A 24,024-nucleotide genomic window follows, 5' to 3' on the forward strand; every position below is an offset into this window, starting at 1 on the left:
TCTCAACTCTGTTTGGAATCTCTCAGCCATTGACACTTAGTCTCATTTCACTCTTCCCTTGAACCATAAGACTTATTGAACTAAAAGAGTTTTTTATGTATTATGGATACAAGTCCCTTATCAGATACATGTTTGCAAATATTTTCTCCTAGCTGTGGATTGTCTTTTACTTTCTTGATGATATCCTTTGAAGCAGGATTTAATTTAATTTAATTTAATTTAATATAAAAGTTTTAAATTTTAATGAAGTCTAATGTATTGATCTTCTCTTTTGTCAATTCTGATTTTGGTGTCATATCTAAGAAATCTTTGCCTAACCTAAGGTCAGGAAGATTTACTCCTATGTTTTCTTCTAAGAGTTTGATAGTTTTAGCTCTTACATTTAACTCCATAATCAATTTTGAGTTTTTGTTTACGGTGTGAGGTAGGGGTGCCACTTCATTCTTTTGCATGTGGATGTACAGTTTTCCCAGCACCATTTGTTGAAAAGACATTAAATGGTCTTGGCACCTTGTCAAATCAATTGACCACAATTATAAGGGTTTATTGCTGGTCTTTCAATTCTATTCCACCACTGTCTTAATTACTGTAACTTCGTAATAAATTTTAAAATCACAAAGTGTCAGTCCTCCAACTATCTTCTTCTCAATCTAGACTGTTTTGGCTATTCTGGGTCTACTGCATTTCTGTACGAATTTTAGGATCAACTAATCAATTTCTGTAAAGAAAAAGTTGGGATTTTAGTAGAGATTTGCATTGAATATGTAAATCAACTTGGGAGGTTCTCTCCTAGCCTACTGCAACAATCTCCCAACTGATTTCTGTTTCCTCACACCTGAATCAAAAGGAAAACTTATATCTTTCTAATGGGTAAAATAAAATTTAACCTCTTTACCACGGCCTCCCTAGACTCTCATGACCTAGCCCTTGCCTAGCTCTCTGACTTCACTCCTGCTACTCTCCCATGATTCCTATGCTTCAGCCAGCTTCTGTCCCATAAACATGTCATGACCGTTCCCACCTTAAGGGGTTCTGAATGTGCTATTCCCTCTGTATGGGGCACTCTTTTCCTATATCTCTACTATACGGCTGGCCCCCTCTTATTATTCAGGTCTCAATTCAAATGCCACCTCCTCAAGGAGGCATTTTTTTAAATCACCCCATCTAAAGTACTCTGACAGTCACTAACTTTTCCCTTGTTTTTATTTCGTTCATAGCACTTACCACTATCTTCAGTAATTTATGTGTTTATAATCTGTCTCCCCATCAACAGATTATAAACTCTATGAGGAAAGACCTTTTTGGTCTTGGACATTTGTTGTGCCATAACTTCAACCATTCAGTATGTGCTCGCTGAATAAATTATTAGATTAAAAAAACTATTCTCTCATCACCACAACTATTTATCTACCCAAAAGCAGGGTAATTGTAGTCTCCAGTATCTTACAGCAGCTAAAAATAAAAACCTAAAATTGTGCAACTGTAACTCATAACAAATTCTGATATCTGTACTACAACTGACTGTTACGATGTGCTTTGAAATTATTGCTTTGTATATATGTTATTTTTCACAAAAAAGGAAAAAAAGAAGAACTGTGCTTTGTAGGATGTTGGCTTGAAGACTGATTTCAAGATCTTTTTTGGTAATTTAAATAAGTAAAGCATGCAGGAAGTGTTTTTGTTAAGAAAAATGAAAGCATTTTTTCCCCTAAAGTAAAATAAATGATTATTGCAGAATGAGAAACAGGAATGTGTAGGAAAAAATGGATGGATATAGAAAGTTGTAGAAGTCTTGAGGGAAGTGAATTTTATTGGTTGTGGTTAATGTTGGCAAAAATTTTATAGTTTTATAAGATTTTAAATTGTTTTCTTATCAGATATATCTTCATGCAAAACAAGAATCTGGTTTTAACTCTGTTAAAACGACATTTTCTTGGATTATTTGCTTTTAGTGAGAAGCTATAAAATGTTTTTAACCATCTGAGTAATCTGCTTAGATGACAGATGTCTTATCAAACCAATATACTTAATGATAAGTATACTGACCATCTCCTTCCTTCCTGTTTTTTTTTTTTAACATGGGCAGGCACCAGGAATCAAACCCAAGTCTCCAGCATGGCAGGCGAGAATTCTCCCATTGATAATTACTGTTTTAGACAATTAAAAAAAATTATCTTCTTAAAATCATGTTAACTCCTTAATTTACTTTCAAACTTTTATGTCATCTTGATTAAATAAAGAACAGCAGAACAAAGAACAAACCAAAAAACCACAACTGGTTAAATGACGGAATGAGAAAGTCATCATTTGACAATAACCTATGAATGTTTCAGGCAGAAAAGCAACAGATGTTAAAGCTAAAGGGCCTAAAACATCTGCCCTTAAGTATATCCCCATATGAGACATTAATTTAAAAATGAAGCAGGGTGGAATATAGGGTGGAACCAGCAAGGTTCACTCATCCACCAAAAATACCTAGAAGACAACAGAAACTATCCAAAACAGCAGTTCTGAGCCTCCAGAGACCAGGGAGTACTGTGTAGAATGTTAACTACCTGATATGATGACAGAATTCTGAAAGCAGCAAGAGAAAAGCAATTCACCAAATACAAGGAGTGTCCAGTAAGACCTCCTGCAGATTTCTCATTAAAAAACCATGGGAGCAAGGAGGCAGTGGTATCATTTATTTAAGATACTGAAGGAGAAAAACTACCAGACAAGAAATTCTTCAACCAGCAAAACTTTCTTCAAAAATGAAGCAGAGGGCAACGTGACACTGGCTCAGTGGCAAGAAATCTCACCTGCCAAGCCAGAGACCCGATTCTGATTCCCAGAGCCTGCCCATGCAAAAAAAAGAAAAAGAAGGAGAGGGGGTGGTAAGGGTAGTTCAGTGATAGAATTCTTGCCTGCCATGCGGGAGACCTGAGTTTGATTTCCAGTCCATGCATTTCCCAAAAAACAAAACAAACAAACAAATAAAAATTCAACAAATGGTGCTGCAATAACGGGATACTCACATGGAAAAAAAAATGAAATGTGACACCCACCAAACAGCACGCAAATATCCAAAACATAAAGGAATTCTACAAGTCAACAATAAAAAGACAATTTAAAAAATGGCAAAAAATACTACTGTTCAATGAGAGGGAGGGATAAGGAGTATTGGAAGTATGAGGTTTTTCTTTTGTCTATTTCTTTTTTTTTTTTTTGAAGTGATATAAATGTTCTAAAAATGATCATGGTGATGAATACACAGCTGTGATGATATTGTGAACCATTAACTGTACACTTTGGGTAGACTGTGTGGTATATGAAGATATCTCAATAAACATATTTAAAAAAAATAGACAAAAGACTTTAATAGACATTTTGCCAAAGAGAAAATATAACTGGCTAGAAAGCACATGAAAAGATGCTAAGCTTCACTAGCTTTTAGGGAAATGCAAATCAAAACCATGAGTTATTTTACACCTACCAGAATGCCTATTATTAAACAACCAGGAAACTACAAATGTTAGAGACAACAATGTGCAAAAATAAGAACACTTAATCACTCCTGGTGGGAGTGCAGAATAGTGCGGCCTCTGCGGACAACAGTTTAGCATTCTTCAGGAAAGTAAATACAGAACTGCCATATGATCTGGTAATCCCGCTGCTAGGTACATAACTAGAAGAACTGAAAGCAGGGATCCAAATAGACATTTGTACACTAATATTCATAATGACATTATTCACAATTGCCAAAAGATAGAAACAACCCAAGTGCCCATCAACCGATGAATGAATAAACAAAAGGTGGTATATACATACGATGGAATATTGTTCAGCAGTAAGAAGGAATGAAGTCCTGAAGCATGCAATAACATGATGAACTGTGAGGGCATTATGGTGAGTGAGATAAGCTAGAAACAGAAGGACAAATATTGTATGATCTCACTGATATGAACCAAAAATAATGACCAAATTCATGGGGTCAATATCTAGAATACAGGTTACCAAAACACAGAATGAGGGTACAGAACGGGGAGTGCATGCTTATTTTGTGTAGAATTTTTAATTAGATTAAATACAAATGTAAATGTTGGGATAGAAGTGATGGTAGCACATTATGGTGAATGTAATTGACAGCACTGAATTATGTGTGTGATTGTGGCTCAAAGGGGAAGTTTATGGTTGTGTGTGTCACTAGAAGCAAAGCTAGGGAATCAAACAGAGGACTATACACAGTGAACCCTGTTGTGGACAATGATTATGGTCAACAGTACAAATACAAGAATGCTGTTTCATGAACTAGAACAAATGTACCTCACTATTACAAGGTCTTAGCACTAGGGTAGTATGTGGAAAAAAAATGCACCTGATACAAACTATGGACTATAGTTAACAGTATTATTTCAATATTCTTTCAGTAATTATAACAAAGGTACCACACCAATGCCAAGAGTCAATAATGGGGGGGGGGGGGTGATAATGAGTATGGGGTTATTCTTCTCAGAGTAATAAAAATGTTCTAAAATTGATTGTGGTGATGAATGCACAATCCTGTGACTATACCACGAGCCACTGATTGTATAGTTTGGATGGCTTGTATGGCGTTTGAATATATATCAATAAAACTTAAAAACAAAACAAAACTAGAAGCTTAATAGCTTTACAGTGCAAAAATAAAAAGGACACCATTTGTAACCACGTGATCATAGTTAACATTACCAAAAATGGGACAAATTGACATCATGTGCCTCCTGATATGATATACTGAGGACACATCATTTCTGTGGTATTCCTGCACCAAAAGTGGATAACCTGAATCTAATTATGAGCAATTATTAGAAAAATACAATTTGAGAAATACTCTATAAAATAATTGACTTGTACTCTCAAAATATTAAAATTATTCTACAACTGTTTTAATAATAGAAAAACAAAAAAGCCCAGAACATGAGAGACAAAAGTACTCAGAAACTGCTCCATATTAAAGAATATTAAAGAGACAAAACAATTAAATATAAAATCCTGGATCAGACCTCATATGGGGGAAAAAATTATTTTGCTATAAAGGACATTACTGAAACATCTGACAAAAGCTGAATAAGGACTTTAAAAGATTAGATATATTCTTGATAACTATACTGTGGTAATATAAGAAAATATCCTTATATTTATGAAATAACCACAACAGTATTTAAGAATAAAAGAGGAACATGTCTGCAAAATATTCTAAAATGATTCAGAAAGAAAAATAATATGTCAGTAGAGGAACAAAGCAATTGTGGTAAAATGTTAACAAGCTGGGGAATCTGGGTAAAGGCTCTTTCTAAGTTCCACATGGAAAACTATCCTCTGCTGCATACCTTCTTCTAGAAGGAGCCATTCTCACAAGAAAATAGAGTATCACACACAAAATTGAGAATCAAAGACTGACAGTTTCACAGTCCTCACTTTATTATATCAGAATTCAGTATCTTTCCCTCTGTCTTCCCAACCTGAGTAACATGAAATCACTCCACTTGACTTTCTCAGTGGTTGAGAGTAAGGCAGTTACCTGGAAAGAATCTATGCAGACTGGGCTGGAGGCCAACTCCTCATCCACCGCATGCAACTTCTCCATGAAAGTGCTGTCCCTGGTCTGCTTTGGCTTTGGAGGGGGTGGAGGCCCCATGGGCACCACCTCAGCACTGATGTGTCTGATGGTAGGTGTGGTAACTTTCTCAGTCTGATTAAAAAAGGTAACTGTGTTAAAAAGGTGGGGATACGTTGAGTGAAATAAGTCAGACACTGATAGAGGTACATAAAAATGAAAGCACCCTTAAGTATACTGATTTAACCCCATTAGCTTTCCTCCTATTTCCAAGGAAGCCATCAGGAGGCTACTTAGGTTACCAAAAAGTAAGAAATCTAATAAAAATGGCTTTATGACAATACTAGAAAACACAGGTATAAGAAAGGAGAACAGGAGAAAAGCAGCAGCTCAGGCAGTCTCATCCCCTTACCCTCTTAGTGAGAAATCAGAAAAGCTTTTTCCCATCACTAAATTCATCTTCTCTTAACTGCTCATTGACTTAAGAGATTCTGAAACCTAAATAGTTACAACCAGTCACAGAGTCCAGAAAAATAACACCATGATTTTGAATCATGTTTGGCAAAGGATAACAGTCTCTTTTGTATGGTACTGACTTACCTCTGGTAATATACCATTCTCCTCATCTGTTTCCATCATTTCAAAAGGCTGCCTCAATCTAGATTTCTTTGACCCACGCGGAGACGAAGCAGTGCTTTCGACATCACTTTCCAATAAACTCTACAAAATAAATCCAGTTCACATTTATATTTATGCACCTACCTCATTTCACTGTTTGAAGTATCTCAAGAGAATGAATATCCCAAATTATCAATCACTCAGAGTAAGGGAAAATAAAATTTAAATATAAGATTATGAAGGGGAAATAGGGAACATATCATTATTCTCATCGACATGTTGACTTTGCAAAATCATAAAACATTGCTTTTTAATCTTTTTTATGAATTGAGAAATGGGACTGTCTCAAAACTGAATACTTTTGTGCATCAAAGGATTTTGCCAAAAAAGGTAAAAAGGCAGCCTACTCATTGGGAGAAGATATTTGGAAATCACATATCTGCTAAGGGTTTATTTTCCAGAATATATAAAGTAATACCACAGCTCAACAATAAGAATCAAATAACCCAATTTAAAAATAGGCAAACAACTTGAATAGGCATTTTGCCAAAGAAGAAATACAGATGGCTAAAAAAGCACATGAAAAGATGCTCAGCATCACCAGCTATTATGGAAATGCACATCAAAATCACAATGAATTATCATTTCAAAAGTACTAGAATGCCAAGTCCAGTTCGAGCAATGGTTCAAACAGGGTCAGAAGGGGCAGTGGGAGATTTAAGAAAAACACAACACAGAGTTTAAGTGAAAGTGGGGGCTAGGTGGTTCTTTGTCTGACTGAAGGCAAATGACCACAAGAAGCCAGCACAAGTTTATTTTATACTGCTTAACAATAGAATTCTAGATAAGGCAATGCAATACATGAGAATGTGCTTGATGTAATGAATAGGGATACAGAATTTTCTTGAGAAAAGAGTGAACATTAATTAGCCTGCTTGAAACTGCAGAGGCAGAACTTTCTCACAGAAAGGCCGGATTAGATAAGGCGCAGCCCAGGCCGGACATCATTCCACAGGACACCAAGGGGCTGTGCCTCCAGGTTATTCTGACATGGGTTTGCCAGCAGTCAGAGGCTTGCTTCATGAAAAATGTGACCTGGGCCCCAACACTAGAATGGTCACTATTAAACAAACAGAGAATTACAAGTGTTAGAGAGGATGTGGAGAAATAGGAACACTTATCCACTATGGAAGACAGTTTGAAGGTTCCTCAGGAAGCTAAGCATAGACTGGCTATATACTCGGAAGAACTTAAACAGACACTCGCACATTACTGTTCATAGCAGGATGATTCACAATTACCAAAAGATAGAAATAACCCAAGTGTCCATCAGCCAATAAATGGATAAACAAAATGTGGTATATACATATGATAGAATATTATTCAGCTATAAGAAGGAATGAAGTCCTGATCCATTTGACAAGATGGGTGAACCTTGAGGACCATTATGTTGAGTGAAATAAGTCAGACACAGTAAAGATAAATACCGTGTGATCCCACTAATATGAATTAATTATAATAAGTAAACTCAGAGCTAAAATCTAGAATATAATTACTGAGACAGAATGCAGATAGAGAATGGGGAGTGCATGTTTAATTCGTGCAGAATTTTAAATTGGGCTGATTGTAAATTTTTTGCAGACGAATGGAGGTGATGCTAACATCATGTTGACTGTAATTAACAGCACTGAATTATATGTGTGATTGTGGTTGAAAGGGGGAAGTTTAGGTGTGTGTATGTCACTAGAAGCAAAGCTAAAGGATAAAACATGGGACCGTGTAACACAGTGAAACCTGCCGTGTATGATGACTATGGCTGATAGTACAAATACAAGAATGTTCTTTCACAACCTAGAACAAATGCATGTGACTGCTACAAGGTTTTAGTAATAGGGTAGTATACGGAAAAAATGCACTGATGCAAACTATGGACAAGAGTTAATAGCAATATTTTAATATTCTTTCATCAATTGTAACAAAGGCACCACACCTAACAGTCAGTAATAGGGAGGAAAGAGGGTTTGGGGGTTTTCTTTTCAAGGTAACCAAAATGTTCTAAAATTGATTGTGGGGATGAATGCACAACCCTATGATTATACTGCAAACAACTGATTGTATAATTGGATGGCTTGTATGGTGTGTGGATATGTTTCAATAAAATTGCTTTAAAAAAATCCTTTTATGAATAAGTCAAAGAACATATTAAGGGAATGGAATATTGCATGGAAATGAAAATGAACAAACTATAGCTCTAAGTAACAGTACACATAAATCTCAAAAGCATAATGCTAAACAATAACAAGCCAAACACAAAAGAATATATACATAAGGAGTTCATTTACATAAGATTCAGAAACAGTAAAAATTCAACTATAGTGCTTGGGGGATGCAAATTTAAATGGCAAACTATAAGGAAAAGCAAGGTAGAGATTACCAAAAGGTCAAGAGAGTGGTTATTTTCAGGGTGGGATTGAGAAGGGTATACATGGTAGTGTTATATTTCTTGACTTTGGAAGAAGTTTCACGAGGATTTGCTTTATAATAATGTTTATAATAATAATGTTTTAAGCTGCACATTTTAAATCTATGCACATAACTGTATGTATGTTATATTTTAAAATGTAAGAAGCTTTAAAAATTAAGGAAATGTGAAGAGGACAATAAAACAGTCTCTGATTTGTGCAAAAAAGAAAATAGAAAACAGAACTGTATTTAATCCTTTCTATAGAACAGGTGACAATACTAAGGGAAAAAATATTAAACTTTAATAATTTAAAAGATCAATTTTTAAAAATTCAAACTTTTTTTTAAAAGTGCAACTACTGACCTCTTCGGCAGTCTCATCTTCTTCTTCATCATCTGGCTGGTACTCCTCATCAGAGGAATCATCTTCTTCTAGGTGGATATCCACAAACTGAGGAGGCTACAACAGTACAATTCAAAAGAAAGAGGTGAAGGAAAACATAAACCTATTATACTGGAAAATAAGGGGAAGAAAAAAGGGCAGGAAAAAAATACTAAGGGGCAAATGAGCAGTTAAAAGCAAGTAGACAAGAAGCAGGGATATTTTCATATATCATACGAAAAGTATTTTCATATATCATATGAAAAATATTTCATATTTTCAAACTTCAACCTTGGTGCAAGACAAAAGGGAGAGAAGTTGTGGGTTTATAGAACAGTCATGCATCAAATACAGAATTTCCATATAGCACCCTATCACTAAGAATTTGCATTGATGAACATTAAAAACAAACAAACAAAAAAGGTATGTCAAAACAAACAAAAAAATCCTCAAATAGAAAAGAAATACTTGGTTTTCAAACGGGAAGATTTTCTGGATAAGAAAAAGAATTATCACTTTCAAGTTTACCTTAATTTCACTGGCTTTCTTAATTGGCGAAATGTTCCATGTTGGTATTACCTACAAACAAAGAATATAAGTTCTCATATGAAATGGACTGTTTTTCACTTTTAGCTCCTCTTCACCATCTCAGAGAGCCATATACCTAACGCACAGCTGCAGTGATTCTAGGAGTACTGACTGTCTCTGAGGGTATACTCTCTAATATTTCTCAGAACTGGATAGAAGAAAAGGAGAGAAGAACTTTTTGTTGGCATTTTTTGCCTGGAACCTGGTAAGACTCAATTCTATCATCTATAAAATGGTGACAACAATGTGTGTATTGTCTACTTCAGTAGAACAGCTATCAGTTCGCATGGAATGATGACTGCGAAAACTATGTGTAAACTATAAACTACACATGACAAAAATATATAGATTACAGAAGCATTTTGTCATGAACATCTTCAAAATCAGTTCATAAATCCAAAGGTATACTTTGGAAAAGTCAGACGCAAAAACCTATTATGGAAGGATGTAGGGGGAAGGTGTTATGTTATCTACAATTTATTTTCAAATAATACAAGAGAAAATAGATAGATACAGATACAGAGATATAAAGCAAATATGGCAAGATATTACAATTATTAAATCTAGATGGAATCTAGAGTCATTTAACATTCTTTCAACTTTTCTGTGTTTCAAAAAAATTAGGGAAAGAGACCTGACCCAGTGCTCCTGCGCGCGCCCAGCAGCCAGAGCTGGGGTTTCCGGGACCCCCGGACCCTGGCCCGAAGCTTCACAAGCACACCCACCCGGCGGACAATGGGGGTCGGCGAGCGAGAGCCCGGGGCCCACGGCCTCAGAGGGCCTGGCCGGGTGCGGTGAGGCCTGAGCAGCTTAGAGCATCCGCTAGTTAAGGAACTTCCTTTAGGACCTCTTTTGTTGCTCAGACATGGCCTCTCTCTCTCTACACCCAACTCTGCAAGCAAAACTGTTGCCGTCCCCCTATGTGGAACATGACATCTAGGGATGAAGGCAGCATGGAAGATGACTCCCAGGGATGAGACATTATCCCTGGCATCTTGGGATCAACAATGCCATCCTGGCCAAAAGAAGGGAAAGAAGTGTAACAAGGTATCAGTGGATAGAAGAGTTCAAATAGAGTTGAGAGACTACTCTGGTGGTCACTCTTACACAAGCATCAGTTAGACATTACTACATATTGTAACTTGCCAACCCCCAACCAAAACCACTCCTGCCAATCCTAAATAATACCTAGGGCATTATATAAGGTTCTACAAAGGTTCCATGCACTAGCGTAACTTTCCAGAAACCTACAATCTCTAGATGGGTCCCTGGACCAGATAAATCCTGAAATGCAGAGGGGCCAGCCTCTCCAGAAAATCAACTAATTCCATCCCTCTATCCCATAATATCGACAACCCCTTCCAACATGAAAAAGTTAGAATGGCCATAGCTCAGATATCCCTAAAGAGTGAGAGAAAGAGCAAAGGTAATGGTGGAATTATACAGAGAATGTCGGGTTTAACAAATGCGTATGAGTGCTGAATCAGTATATTGATATTTCTTTTAGTCCTAATACCTTACGGCAGCAAGAAATAAAAACCTAAAATTGTGAAATTGTAACCCATAGCAAACTCTGAAATCTTTTCTACAATTAATTGTTGTGATGTTTTCTAAGTAAATTGCATTTTTGAATATATGTTATTTTTCACACAAAAAAGAAAAAACGAAATAAGGGAGAGTATAATATAGATGATGAAATTTGAAAAATGCTTAAGGCTCCTGAACCAGCATATTGGTATTCCTTTCCTTCTCTAGTGTCTTGGAACAGCTGGAAGAAAAAATGAAAAATCATGGTACTGTAACTCATACCAAACTTTAAAATCTGTTGTATACCTACTTGTTAAAATGTACTTGGAAATATATTGCTTTTTTGTATATCTGTTATTTTTCACAATAAAAAAGCTTTAAAGAAAAAAAAATTAGGGAAAGATTTTTAAACAATTTTTGAAAGCTCCTATACACTGCTGACAAAATGCCATTGGGTGTATAATTTTCTGACGATATATCGGTGACCGAACCAAAATCAGCTCATCAACAAAATCCAAATGGCCACTAGATTCTGTCTCTACAAGGAGCCTTATGTTTTCCACATTCCTGCAGCTCTGTCATGTCTTTGACCAGAAGACAGGCTCTATGAGGCTAGTACCACTATAGAGTTGTGCTGGTTTGAAAGGATGTATGTCCCCTAGAAAAGCCATGTTTTAATCTAAATCCCATTTGACAGAGGCAGAGTAATCCCTATTCGTATTGTATGTTTGAAACTGTAATCAGATCATCTCCCTGGAGATGTGATTTAAACAAGAGTGGTTGTTAAACTGGATTAGGTGACAACATGTCTCCACCCATTTGGGTGGGTCTTGATAAGTTTCTAGAGTCCTATAAAAGAGGAAACATTTTGGAGAATGAAAGAGATTTGCTGAGAACAGAGCAGAATGACATAGCCACGAGAAGTTGGGTCCACCAGAGACTTTTGGAGATGAAGAAGGAAAATGCCTCCCAGAAAGCTTCATGAAACAGGAAGCCAGGAGAAGAAGCTAGCAGATGATGCCATGTTCACCATGTGCCCTTCCAGCTGAGAGAGAAACTCTGACTGTGTTCACCATGTGCCCTTTCACTTGAGAGAGAAACCCTGAACTTCACTGGCCTTCTTAAACCAAGGTATCTTTCCCTGGATGCCTTAGATTGGACATTTCTATAGACTTGCTTTAATTGGGACATTTTCTCAGCCTTAGAACTGCAAACTAGCAACTTATTAAATTCCCTTTTTTAAAAGCCATTCTGTTTCTGGTATATTGCATTCTGGCAGCTAGCAAACTGGAACAAGGGTGAAGGGGATAATCTGAAGGTTCATACTTCCTAATCAATCTGTTTCCCTATAGCCAAATTCATCATATATGCAAGTCAACATGTTGGAAGTGTGTCGGAGTTAGGTTACCCAGCATTAAAAAGCAAAAGACCTGGGGCACTTGAGGACATTATGCTGAGTGAGATTACCCAGAAACAAAAGGAAAAATACTGTATGGTCTCATTGATATGAACTAACATTAATGAACGAACCTGGAGAATATTAGTTAAGAACAGAGGTGATCAGCAGATAGAAATATGGTAGATATTGGGTAACTGGACCTGAAGGGATACAGATGGTGCAACAGAACTGATTGTAAAAATTCAGAAACAGATGCACAATACTTCCTAATCGTAGCACAATAATGTTACTACACAGAATGAAGCTGAATGTCAGAATGATAGAGGGAGTAAGGCTGGGGGCACAAATGCAAGCAGAAGGAAAGATAGATGATAAAGACTGAGATGGTATAATCTAGGAATGTCTAGAGTGTATAATGATAGTGACTAAATGTACAAATTAAAAAATGTTTTTGCATGAGGAAGAACAAAGGAATGTCAATACTGCAGGGTATTGAAAACAGATGGTAATTCATATTTTCAGACTAAATTATGTGTGAGACTAAAGCAAAATACGTCTATTTGGTATAAAATTTACATTTTGACTAGTTCATTTCCTAATATAACTTATATGGACAGTTTAACTGAACACCATAAGGACATGGAACCTTGAATAGGACATGAAATTTTGTAGGTTTGTCCACATTAGTGTGATGCCCCAATAAATCCCACAGTGATTTGAAAGTATTTGCAAAGTCCCCTTGGAGGAATGGTGAGAAAGGGGGAAAATTTAACTTCCCCATTTGGAGATCTCCTGATATTTTCACAAGCAGTAGTAACAACCAAATCAATAGACTGAGCCCTCAATCTTGGGGCTTGTGTACATGAAACCTATCCCCACAAAGGACAGGCTAAGCCTACTTAAAATTAGGCCTAAGAGTCACCCCAGAGAAGCTCTTTCATTGCTCAGATGTGCTCTCTTTCTCTCTCTCAGTCAACATGGCAAACAAACTCAGCACCCTCCCCATCTCTATATAGGACATGACTCCCAGGGGTGTAAAACTCTCTGGCAATGTGGAATAGAAATCTTAGAATGAACTGGAACTCAGCATTAAGGAATTGAGAAAACCTTCTTGGCTAAAAAAGGGAAGAGAGAAATGAGACAAAAGAAAATGTCAGTGACTGAGAGATTTCAGTGTCGAGAAGTTATCCTGGAGGTTTTTCTTATGCATTATGTAGATATTCCCTTTTTAAATTAAGGTGTATTAGGCTAGAGGGAAGTGCCTGAAATTGTGTTCCAAAAGCCATGTTTCTTTAAGATGATTGTATGATGATAAAACTTTTGCGAATTTGTCGGGGCAAAAATTTAGGCCTAAGAGTCACCCCCAAGACAACTCTTTTGTTGCTCAGATGTGGCCTCTCTCTCCAGCCAACATGACGAGCAGTCTCACCACCCTCGCCCTCTCTGCGTGGGACAAGACTCCCAGGGGTGTGGACCTTCCTGGCAACGTGGGACCGAAATCCTGGAATGAGCTCAGACTCAGCATCAAGGGACTGAGAAAAACCCTAGAATGAGCTGAGAATTAACATCAAGGGATTGAGAGAACCTTCTCGACCAAAGGGGGAAGAGTGAAATGAGACTAAGTATCAATGCCTGAGAGATTCCAAAGAGTTGAGAGGTTATCCTGGAGGTTATTCTTTTTTTTTTTTTTTATTAATTAAAAAAATTAACTAACATAACATTTAGAAATCATTCCATTCTACATATACAATCAGTAATTCTTAATATCATCACATAGATGCATATTCATCATTTCTTAGTACATTAGCATCGAATTAGGAAAAGAAATAGAAACACAACAGAAAAAAATAAAACGATAATAGAGAGAAAAAAATAAAAAATTAAAAAAAAAACTATACCTCAGATGCAGCTTCATTCAGTGTTTTAACATAATTACATTACAATTAGGTAGTACTGTGCTGTCCATTTCTGAGTTCTTGTATCCAGTCTTGTTGCACAGTCTGTATCCCTTCAGCTCCAATGACCCATTATCCTACCCTATTTCTATTTCCTGATGGTTTCTGTTACCAATGACATATTCCAAGTTTATTCTCTAATGTCGGTTCACATCAGTGGGACCATACAGTATTTGTCCTTTAGTTTTTGGCTAGTCTCACTCAGCATAATGTTCTCTAGGTCCATCCATGTTATTACATGCTTCATAAGTTTATTCTGTCTTACAGCTGCATAATATTCCATCGTTATGTATATACCACAGTTTGTTTAGCCACTCATCTGTTGATGGACATTTTGGCTGTTTCCATCTCTTTGCAATTGTAATTAATGCTGCTATAAACATTGGTGTGCAAATGTCCGTTTGTGTCTTTGCCCTTAAGTTCTCTGAGTAGATACCTAACAATGGTATTGCTGGGTCATATGGCAATTCTATATTCAGATTTTTGAGGAACCGCCAAACTGCCTTCCACAGTGGTTGCACCATTTGAAATTCCCACCAACCTGGAGGTTATTCTTATGCATTAAGTAGATATCACCTTGTTGTTCAAGATGTAGCGGAGAGGCTGGAGGGAACTGCATGAAAATGTAGAGCTGTGTTCCAGTAGTCATGTTTCTTGATGATGATTGAACAATGATATAGCTTTCACAATGAGACTCTGTGCATGTGAAAACCTTGTGTCTGATGTTCCTTTTAGCTACTATATCAGCAGAAGAGTAGAACATATGCAATAAAAATAAATAATAAGGGGGAACAAATGTTAAAATAAATTTAGTTTGAAATGCTAGCGGTAAATGAAAACGAGGGGTAAGGGGTATGGTATGTATAATCTTTTTTTTCTCTATTATCGTTTTATTTCTTTTTCTGTTGTCTTTTTATTTCTTTTTCTAAATTGATGCAAATGTTCTAAGAAATGATGAATATGCAACTATGTGATGATATTAACAATTACTGATTGTATATGTAGAATGGAATGATATCTTAATGTTTTGTTTGTTAATTTTTTTAATTAATAAAAAAAGTTAAAAAAAAATTTTGTCGGGGCATCACTCTGTGATAGTGAAAACCTTGTGTCTGATGCTCCTTTTACCTACAGTATGGACAGATGAGTAAAACATATGGATTATAAATAAATAAATAATTAACGGGGGAACAAATGTTAAAATTAAAAAACACATATACTGGGTGGATGGAAATACTGGTGGTCAATGAGAGGGAGGGGAAAGAGATATGTATGAGTTTTTTCTTTTCATTTCTTTTCCTGGGGTGATGCACATGTTCTAAAAAGTAAACACGGTGATGAATATATACCTATGTGACGATACTGTCAGCCTTTGATGTACACCATGTATGGAATGCTTATATGTTAAGAATGTACATGCTTCTTTCTCCGCCGGCAGCGCTCCCGCCGCCATCTGACCCTCCTCTTTCCCCTTCTCCGCCGGCGCGCCCTCCGCCATCTAGCCCTCCTCTTCCTCTTTCTCTGCCGGCGGCGCTCCCACCGCCATCTGGCCCTCCTCTTCCCCCTTCTCCGCCGGTGCTCCCGCCGCCATCTAGCCCTCCTCTTCCCCTTTCTCCACCGGTGCTTCTGCCGCCATCTAGCCCCCCTCTTCCTCTTTCTCCACGGGCGCTCCCGCCGCCATCTTGCCCTTCTCTTTCCCCTTCTGCTCCGGCAGCGCTCCATCCACCATCTTATCCTTCCCTTTCTCCTCCTGCTCCAGCGGCTCTCCAACCACCACCGTGCCCTCTTCTGCCTTCACCAGCTCCTCTGCCACCGTCCTCGACAGCCTTGCCATCCTCACCTTTCCTCCTCCAGAACAGCTACTAGGGGAGTAGAAACGATACAGAACACCTCCCGGAGCCACGACAGAGATCAAAAAGACAGTGTACCCCATCCTGGAACGGCTGACTGTCTGGGAGAACCCGCTCCGGTGAGATCGCGGAAGGGCGCGGGCTTCCCCTGGTGAGGCAGCAAGCGGCCGGAGTCCCTCCCTCCTCCTTCCCGGGCCAGTTGGCAGAATAGGGCAGGCGGTCCTCTCAAGCTGTGGCGGCTGGCGCCCCCACCACGCGCGGCCCCCCGAACCAACTGAGAGAATTGGATCGGAAATCATCAGGTTGCGGAGAGTGGTGACCGGAGGATCCCTTCCAAACACAAGACTCCCCGGTCCGGCTGGGAACGGTGCACTCTCCCGGGCCGCGGCAGCTGGCGTCCTCCCGCCAAGCTTGGCGCCACGGGCCAACCAGGAAATTCGGAGGGGCGCTTTCCCGGGCTGCGGCGGTCGGCGACCCTCCCCGCGTTCAGACCCCCAGGCCGGCTGGCACACTTCCAAGCTGCTTCAGCTGGCGAACCTCCCCCACGGTGAGAGTTTTCCAAAGTTAAAGGACCCACAGCACCTTTTATTGGTGGGACCTGCAGACAAACGTGTGCCACGAGCGCCACCTACTGGGCAGGATAAGACAAACAGAACCCAGAGATTTCACAGAAAAATCTTTCAACCTGTTGGGTCCAACACCCAGAGAAATCTGACTAAATGCCCAGACGCCAGCAGAAGATAATGGATCACGCTCAGAAAATTGAAAATATGGCCCAGTCAAAGGAACAAACCAATAGTTCAAATCAGATACAGGAGCTGAGACAACTAATGCTGAATATACGAACAGAAATGGAAAACCTCTTCAAAAATGAAATCGATAAATTGAGGGAGGACATGAAGAAGACATGGGCTGAACAAAAAGAAGAAATAGAAAAATTGAAAAAACAAATCACAGAACTTATGGAAGTGAAGGATAAAGTAGAAAAGATGGAAAAAACAATGGGTACCTACAATGATAGATTTAAAGAGACAGAAGCTAGAATTAGTGATTTGGAGGATGGAACATCTGAATTCCAAAAAGAAACAGAAACTATTGGGAAAAGAATGGAAAAATTTGAACAGGAGATCAGGGAACTGAAGGACAATATGAAGTGCACAAATATACGTGTTGTGGGTGTCCCAGAAGGAGAAGAAAAGGGAAAATGAGGAGAAAAACTAATGGAAGAAATTATCACTGAAAATTTCCCAACTCTTATGAAAGACCTAAAATTACAGATCCAAGAAGTGCAGTGCACCCCAAAGAGATTAGACCCAAATAGGCGTTCTCCAAGACACTTACCAGTTAGAATGTCAGAGGTCAAAGAGAAAGAGAGGATCTTGAAAGCAGCAAGAGAAAAACAATCCATCACATACAAGGGAAACCCAATAAGACTATGTGTAGATTTCTCAGCAGAAACCATGGAAGCTAGAAGACAGTGGGATGACATATTTAAATTACTAAAAGAGAAAAACTGCCAACCAAGACTCCTATATCCAGCAAAATTGTCCTTCAAAAATGAGGGAGAAATTAAAACATTCTCAGACAAAAAGTCACTGAGAGAATTTGTGACCAAGAAACCAGCTCTGCAAGAAATACTAAAGGGAGCACTAGAGTCAGATACGAAAAGACAGAAGAGAGAGGTATGGAGAAGAGTGCAGAAAGAAAGAAACTCAGTTATGATATATATAATACAAAAGGGAAAATGGTAGAGGAAAATATTATTCAAACAGTAATAACACTAAATGTTAATGGACTGAATTCCCCAATCAAAAGACATAGACTGGCAGAATGGATTAAAAAACAGGATCCTTCCATATGCTGTCTACAGGAAACACATCTTAGACCCAAAGATAAAAATAGGTTGAAAGTGAAAGGTTGGGAAAAGATATTTCATGCAAATAACAACCAGAAAAGAACACCTGAGTGGCTATACTAATATCCAACAAATTAGACTTCAAATGTAAAACAGTTAAAAGAGACAAAGAAGGACACTATATACTAATAAAAGGAACAATTAAACAAGAAGACATAACAATCATAAATATTTACGCACCGAACCGGAATGCCCCAAAATACGTGAGGAATACACTGCAAACACTGAAAAGGGAAATAGACACATATACCATAATAGTTGGAGACTTCAATTCACCACTCTCATCAATGGACAGAACATCTAGACAGAGGATCAATAAAGAAATAGAGAATCTGAATGTCAAATGGTGTAACCACTGTGGAAGGCAGTTTGGCGGTTCCTCAAAAAGCTGAATATAGAATTGCCATACGACCCAGCAATACCATTGCTGGGTATCTACTCAGAGGACTTAAGGGCAAAGACACAAACGGACATTTGCACACCAATGTTTATAGCAGCATTATTTACAATTGCAAAGAGATGGAAACAGCCAAAATGTCCATCAACAGACGAGTGGCTAAACAAACTGTGGTATATACATACGATGGAATATCATGCAGCTTTAAGACAGGATAAACTTATGAAGCATGTAATAACATGGATGGACCTGGAGAACATTATGCTGCGTGAGTCTAGCCAAAAACTAAAGGACAAATACTGTATGGTCCCACTGATGTGAACCGACATTCAAGAATAAACTTGGAATATGTCATTGGTAACAGAGTCCAGCAGGAGTTAGAAACAGGGTAAGATAATGGGTAATTGGAGCGGAAGGGATACAGACTGTGTAACAGGACTAGATACAAAGACTAAAAAATGGACAGCACAATAATACCTAATTGTAAAGTGATCATGTTAAAACACTGAATGAAGCTGCAGCTGAGCTATAGGTTTTTTTTTTTTACTATTATTATTGCTTTTATTTTTTTCTCTATATTAACATTCTATATCTTTTTCTGTTGTGTTGCTAATTCTTCTAAACCGATGCAAATGTACTAAGAAATGATGATCATGCATCTATGTGATGATGTTAAGAATTACTGATTGCATATGTAGAAGGGTATGATTTCTAAATGTTGGGTTAATTTCTTTTTTCTGTTAATTAATAAAAAAAAAAGAATGTATGTGCTTCTACATTGTATCAATAAAAAAAAAAAAACCTGGGTGGTGCAACAGTGGCTCAATGGGAGAATTCTCAACTACCATGCTTGAGATCCGGGTTCGATTTGCAGTGTCTTCCCATGCAAAATAAAAAAGCAAAGCAAAAGACCTGGACTCTAGTCCTTGTTTGCATACCTAAACTATAATCTTCGGCTGCCCAATTTCTCTACACCTATATGCATTGTCAGTAAATGTAATCCAGAGCCTGATTTGGATCTTCTAGTATTTTTCCCAAATCACATATGAAATTAATGTTAAACTCTAAATGCCAAGTAGACTTCATGGAATTTCAGCCTTATTGGTGGTTGCATTCATCATTGTTACCACATATTCATTTGTGATTACTTCCAAGCAGAAATTGAAATTTCACTTTATCCAACAAGTATTTGTCAACTAGACAAACCATGATTTGACTGCCAAAAAGAGCTTAAGCCACTTTACACTGCACTAATAGATATATGCTATCTGGAACACTAAGGGAATAATGTAACTTTAATTTTAATCTTATAATCAAACCATACCTGGAGCAGTAGATTCCATTTGGGCATACTTTTAAAAGAATTTAGACAAACTAGACAGAAAAAAAGGACCAGACTGGTAAGGGTACTCACAGGAGGAGTACTCATGTATTCTTACACGAGAACAATAAAAAATTGGGGGATATTTAGCAAGAAAAACAAGACTAAGGAAAAAGTCTTCAACTATAGGAAAGGTCATGTATAACAGAAGTAGACTTTTATTCTATAGGGTTCCAAGGAACAGAACGAGGATGAACAGAAAGGACTGCAATTACGCATTTTGTGTACAAGTTAGACAAATCTTCCTTACCATCAGAGAGAGAAAGTGCTCCCTCAGGACCGTCACAGAAGGTAAGCACAAACTGGATAAGTGCTTTGAGAAGTATACAGAATAAGTCCAAGCATCAAAGAGCTTCAAGTGGTTCTCATAATTTAGTGTGCAAAGAACGACCTGTTGTGTTTTCAACAATACATATTTCCACGCCCAACCCATAGGAAGATAAATTGTTATTCACACATCTAGATTCCCCAATTTGCGGTGGGCCCAATAATGTGCATTTTTAATAAGCACTTCTGAGAGACCTCACACTAAGGTCATTTTGATTCAAGTGGTCCCAGGAACAAACTAAAAACTACTCTAAACAACTGTACCAACATATGCTACAACATGAATAGAAAACTGACCTCATTTTTTAAACCATTTTAAATGGTAAACTATCTCACACTTCCAAAAAGCAATGATTCAGCATGAACTATAATAAAAATAAATTATGATACTGTTTTCATATATCATATATTCTGTCTTAATCTTTTACAAATATTTCTTTAAAGAGGTAAACTTAGGCGACAAAAAATCTTTACTACGCCTTTTTCTCTACAAATAACCTGTAATTGGATCTAATTTACTACACTAACTAAACATTTAAGAAAAAAAAAACACTCACCACCCCTTTCTCCACCACTTCCTTCAGTTTAGAGCGAGTCATTTTAGGCTCCTAAGGAGGGAAAAGTGGGAAGAAAACAGTCAATATAAATGACCTTGTAAGGTTCTTAGATTTGATATGCTAACTTTGGAAATAATTTGTTAGTTTGGGGCAAACACCCAAGTGACCTTCACAAAGACAGTCTACAGAAAATTCTATTTCATAACATTAAAAGGGTGACAGTCAACTACTCACAAACATAGGCATATCTTCTGTCTCACTGATGGCTGCTTTCATCATTGCCACCACATGTTCATTCGTGATTACTTCCTGGAGAAAGACAAAATTTCACTTTATGCAACACAGGTTTATCATCTGGACAATATTCATCTTTCTGTAACTCTGCTAGACATATGAAGAAGATAAAAGAGAGCGTGATGATCAAAAAGATTCAAATTGGGTTAAAGTAAGGCAGAAGCAAGCACAAAGCTTCAAACAATGTAGCAACAAATGGACCAATCTCATTAGTACTATTAGGAATAGCAAGGGCTCACTTAAGATTCTGAAGTAATCTGTTTAAGAGAAAGTAACAAACAGCAAAGGCTCTGCATACAGCTGTGCTGCTATACATCAAACAATTTTTATATATGTGCAAATGCAATTATCAATCTACAAAAGAGTACATCCATGATCAACATCATCTTTACATCTGCTAAATAATACATAAACAATCAAATCAGTGGAAGGAAGCAGAAAAACAATTTATCTTCCTATTTAATCAGGTTCTTTAACCTGAGTTCACATTTCAAACTTGTGCTGAATGCAAAGAAGAAAGCCATCTTGAAATGTAACATGTTTTGATAGGTAATCCACAAAATTAGCAATGCACAAACCAAGACCCAAAAATTTTCCAAGTAACTTTATTTGCTTTCTATGGAAAATTTCCATTACAATTACACAGTGGCCCCAGTCTTACTCACATGAAGAATGTTTCGCACATTGACTGCTGTTAGATTATGTTGTTTGGCACCATCCTCTAAGGTACGGTCAAGCATGTCATCCAGTTTCAGGTCATAAGCCAAAGTCCCTTCTTCTTGACCCCTTCCATCTCGTTTCCTCTTGGTACCCTTTTTCTTTTTCCGCCTTTTCTCACTACCTTCATTGTCTTGCTCTTCTGAAAATAAACCAAGAGCATCACAAGACTCTCTAAAACTGCTGCCCTAGAAATTTAGTGCAGAAAGCCAATAATAAAAGAAAAATGGGCTGTCAGCTGTCTGGCCCAAAAAAGCAGAGAACACTATAATATGGTAGCAGTAGTGACAGTAGAAATAGTAATGTTACAAGTAGTAGTAGTAATAATAGCTAATACTCACTGAATGTTTATTTTATGCCAGTCACTCTTCCATATACTTTATACATATTCATTTGATTAGTTTTCATAACTATTTCTGCCATTTACAGATGAGGAAACTGAGGAAAACAGATTAAGAATCTTGCCCAAGAACTAGTGACAGAGCTAGGTTTTATAGATGAGGAACAGAGAGCTCTAGAGTCTACAACTAAATGGGTACTGTATACTACCCAGAGATGTCAGAAATCCTGGGTTTGTGCCACAGTCCCACTAGGTAATACACTCTCATTGTTTATCTCACAATATATAGATTTCTACAATCAAAGCTGCAATAAAGATTCAACAAAATAATATGTATCAAAGTACTTTACACCCAAAGAAACATGATACAACTGTAATTTGTCATTATTACACTATTCAGTCCAGAGAAGGAAAAAACCCAGACCAAACTAATTTTTAAAACTTCACTCTCTGAACTACACCAATAAAGGGACAAAGTATCTATGAAATATTCTACAAAAGGAAGTCTATAGTTTCCGGGCCAACTGGGAGCCTCGGAGCGGTGGTTCCCCAAGCCGCGGCGGCCCTCCCACATGCAGCTTCCCCGTCCAGCTGGGAGCTTTGAATCGGCGGTTCCCCAGCCACGGCGGCCGGCGACCCTCCCCTACGCGCGGCTTCCCAGGCCGGCTGGGAGCCTCGGAACAGCAGTCCCCCAAGCCGCGGTGGCCGGCGACCACAGCCCTTTCCACACACGCGGCTTCCCAGGCCGGCTGGTAGCCTCGGAACAGCGCTTCCCAAGCCGCGGCGGCTGGCGATCCTCCCCCACAGGCAACTTCCCAGAGGGAAAGGAAAGAGTCTCCAACAGTAGTAGAGACTGAACCCAACCTAACACCAACAGTGGCATTAATGAACAACTTCTGACTACTTAAACTAGGCCCTCAGCTCAGGCGAAACTGATCAAGGCGGAAGTTGCCTATTGGGCTAACTGAAAAAGAGGAAAGGGGGCGAAACAGAGCCTTCTGCAGCTGTTTCTATGTAGGCTTTGTTTCCTCTGGCTCAGCGCTGGGATTACATAGGTTACAACTGCCCCGAACGCAGAAACAGGCTGCTTTCAGGGATCTCTACAACCTTAACCTTCCCCGCCGGAGGGGTGAAACACAACTCAGGTGGAATCCCTCTCTCAAGGAATTCAGATCCCAGGACTTCACAATTTGAAGCCATTAAAATCAACCTACAACCTTTCCTCTGTCTCCACCACACACCCAGCAGCGAGAGTCTTCCAAAGTTAAAGGAGCCACAACATCTTTTGCTGGTGGGACCCGCAGTCAAGCACCACATACTGGTCAGGATAAGAAAAACAGAGCCCAGAGACGTCACAGGAAAGTCTTTCAACCTGCTGGGTCCCACACTCAGAGAAATCTGACTAAATGCCCAGACGCCAGCAAAAAAATAACAAATCACACCAGGAAAATTGAAGATATGACCCAGTCAAAGGAACAAACCAATAGCTCAAATGAGATACAGGAGCTGAGACAACTAATTCTGAATATACGAACAGAAATGGAAAACCTCAATAAATTGAGGGAGGACATGATGAAGGCATGGGATCAAAAAAAGAAGAAATGGAAAGTCTGAAAAAACAAATCACAGAACTTATGGGATTGAAAGACACAGTAGAAGAGATGAAAAAAACAATGGAAACCTACAATGGTAGATTTCAAGAGACAGAGGACAGAATTAGTGAACTGTAGGATGGA

General features: G+C 38.2%; 1 protein-coding gene across 7 annotated transcripts in view; it reads right to left on the reverse strand.

Moving 5' to 3' along the window:
* Positions 1-24,024, reverse strand: part of GON4L (gon-4 like) — a 140,233-nt gene that overhangs the window by 41,993 nt on the left and 74,216 nt on the right. For 6 of the 7 annotated variants that reach the window (XM_077156398.1, XM_077156400.1, XM_077156402.1 and 3 more), the window contains 7 exons: positions 21,897-22,090; positions 21,172-21,246; positions 20,938-20,988; positions 9,570-9,620; positions 9,024-9,119; positions 6,179-6,298; positions 5,543-5,713 (listed from right to left, as the gene is read on the reverse strand). In XM_077156398.1, the coding sequence (XP_077012513.1) occupies positions 5,543-5,713; positions 6,179-6,298; positions 9,024-9,119; positions 9,570-9,620; positions 20,938-20,988; positions 21,172-21,246; positions 21,897-22,090 (758 nt within the window). The remainder of the gene's footprint in view (positions 1-5,542; positions 5,714-6,178; positions 6,299-9,023; positions 9,120-9,569; positions 9,621-20,937; positions 20,989-21,171; positions 21,247-21,896; positions 22,091-24,024) is intronic. The other variant, XM_077156399.1, reaches the window with a different exon arrangement.

Source organism: Tamandua tetradactyla, chromosome 4 (genome assembly GCF_023851605.1).
Source record: "Tamandua tetradactyla isolate mTamTet1 chromosome 4, mTamTet1.pri, whole genome shotgun sequence".
Classification (NCBI taxonomy): Eukaryota; Metazoa; Chordata; class Mammalia; order Pilosa; family Myrmecophagidae; genus Tamandua; species Tamandua tetradactyla.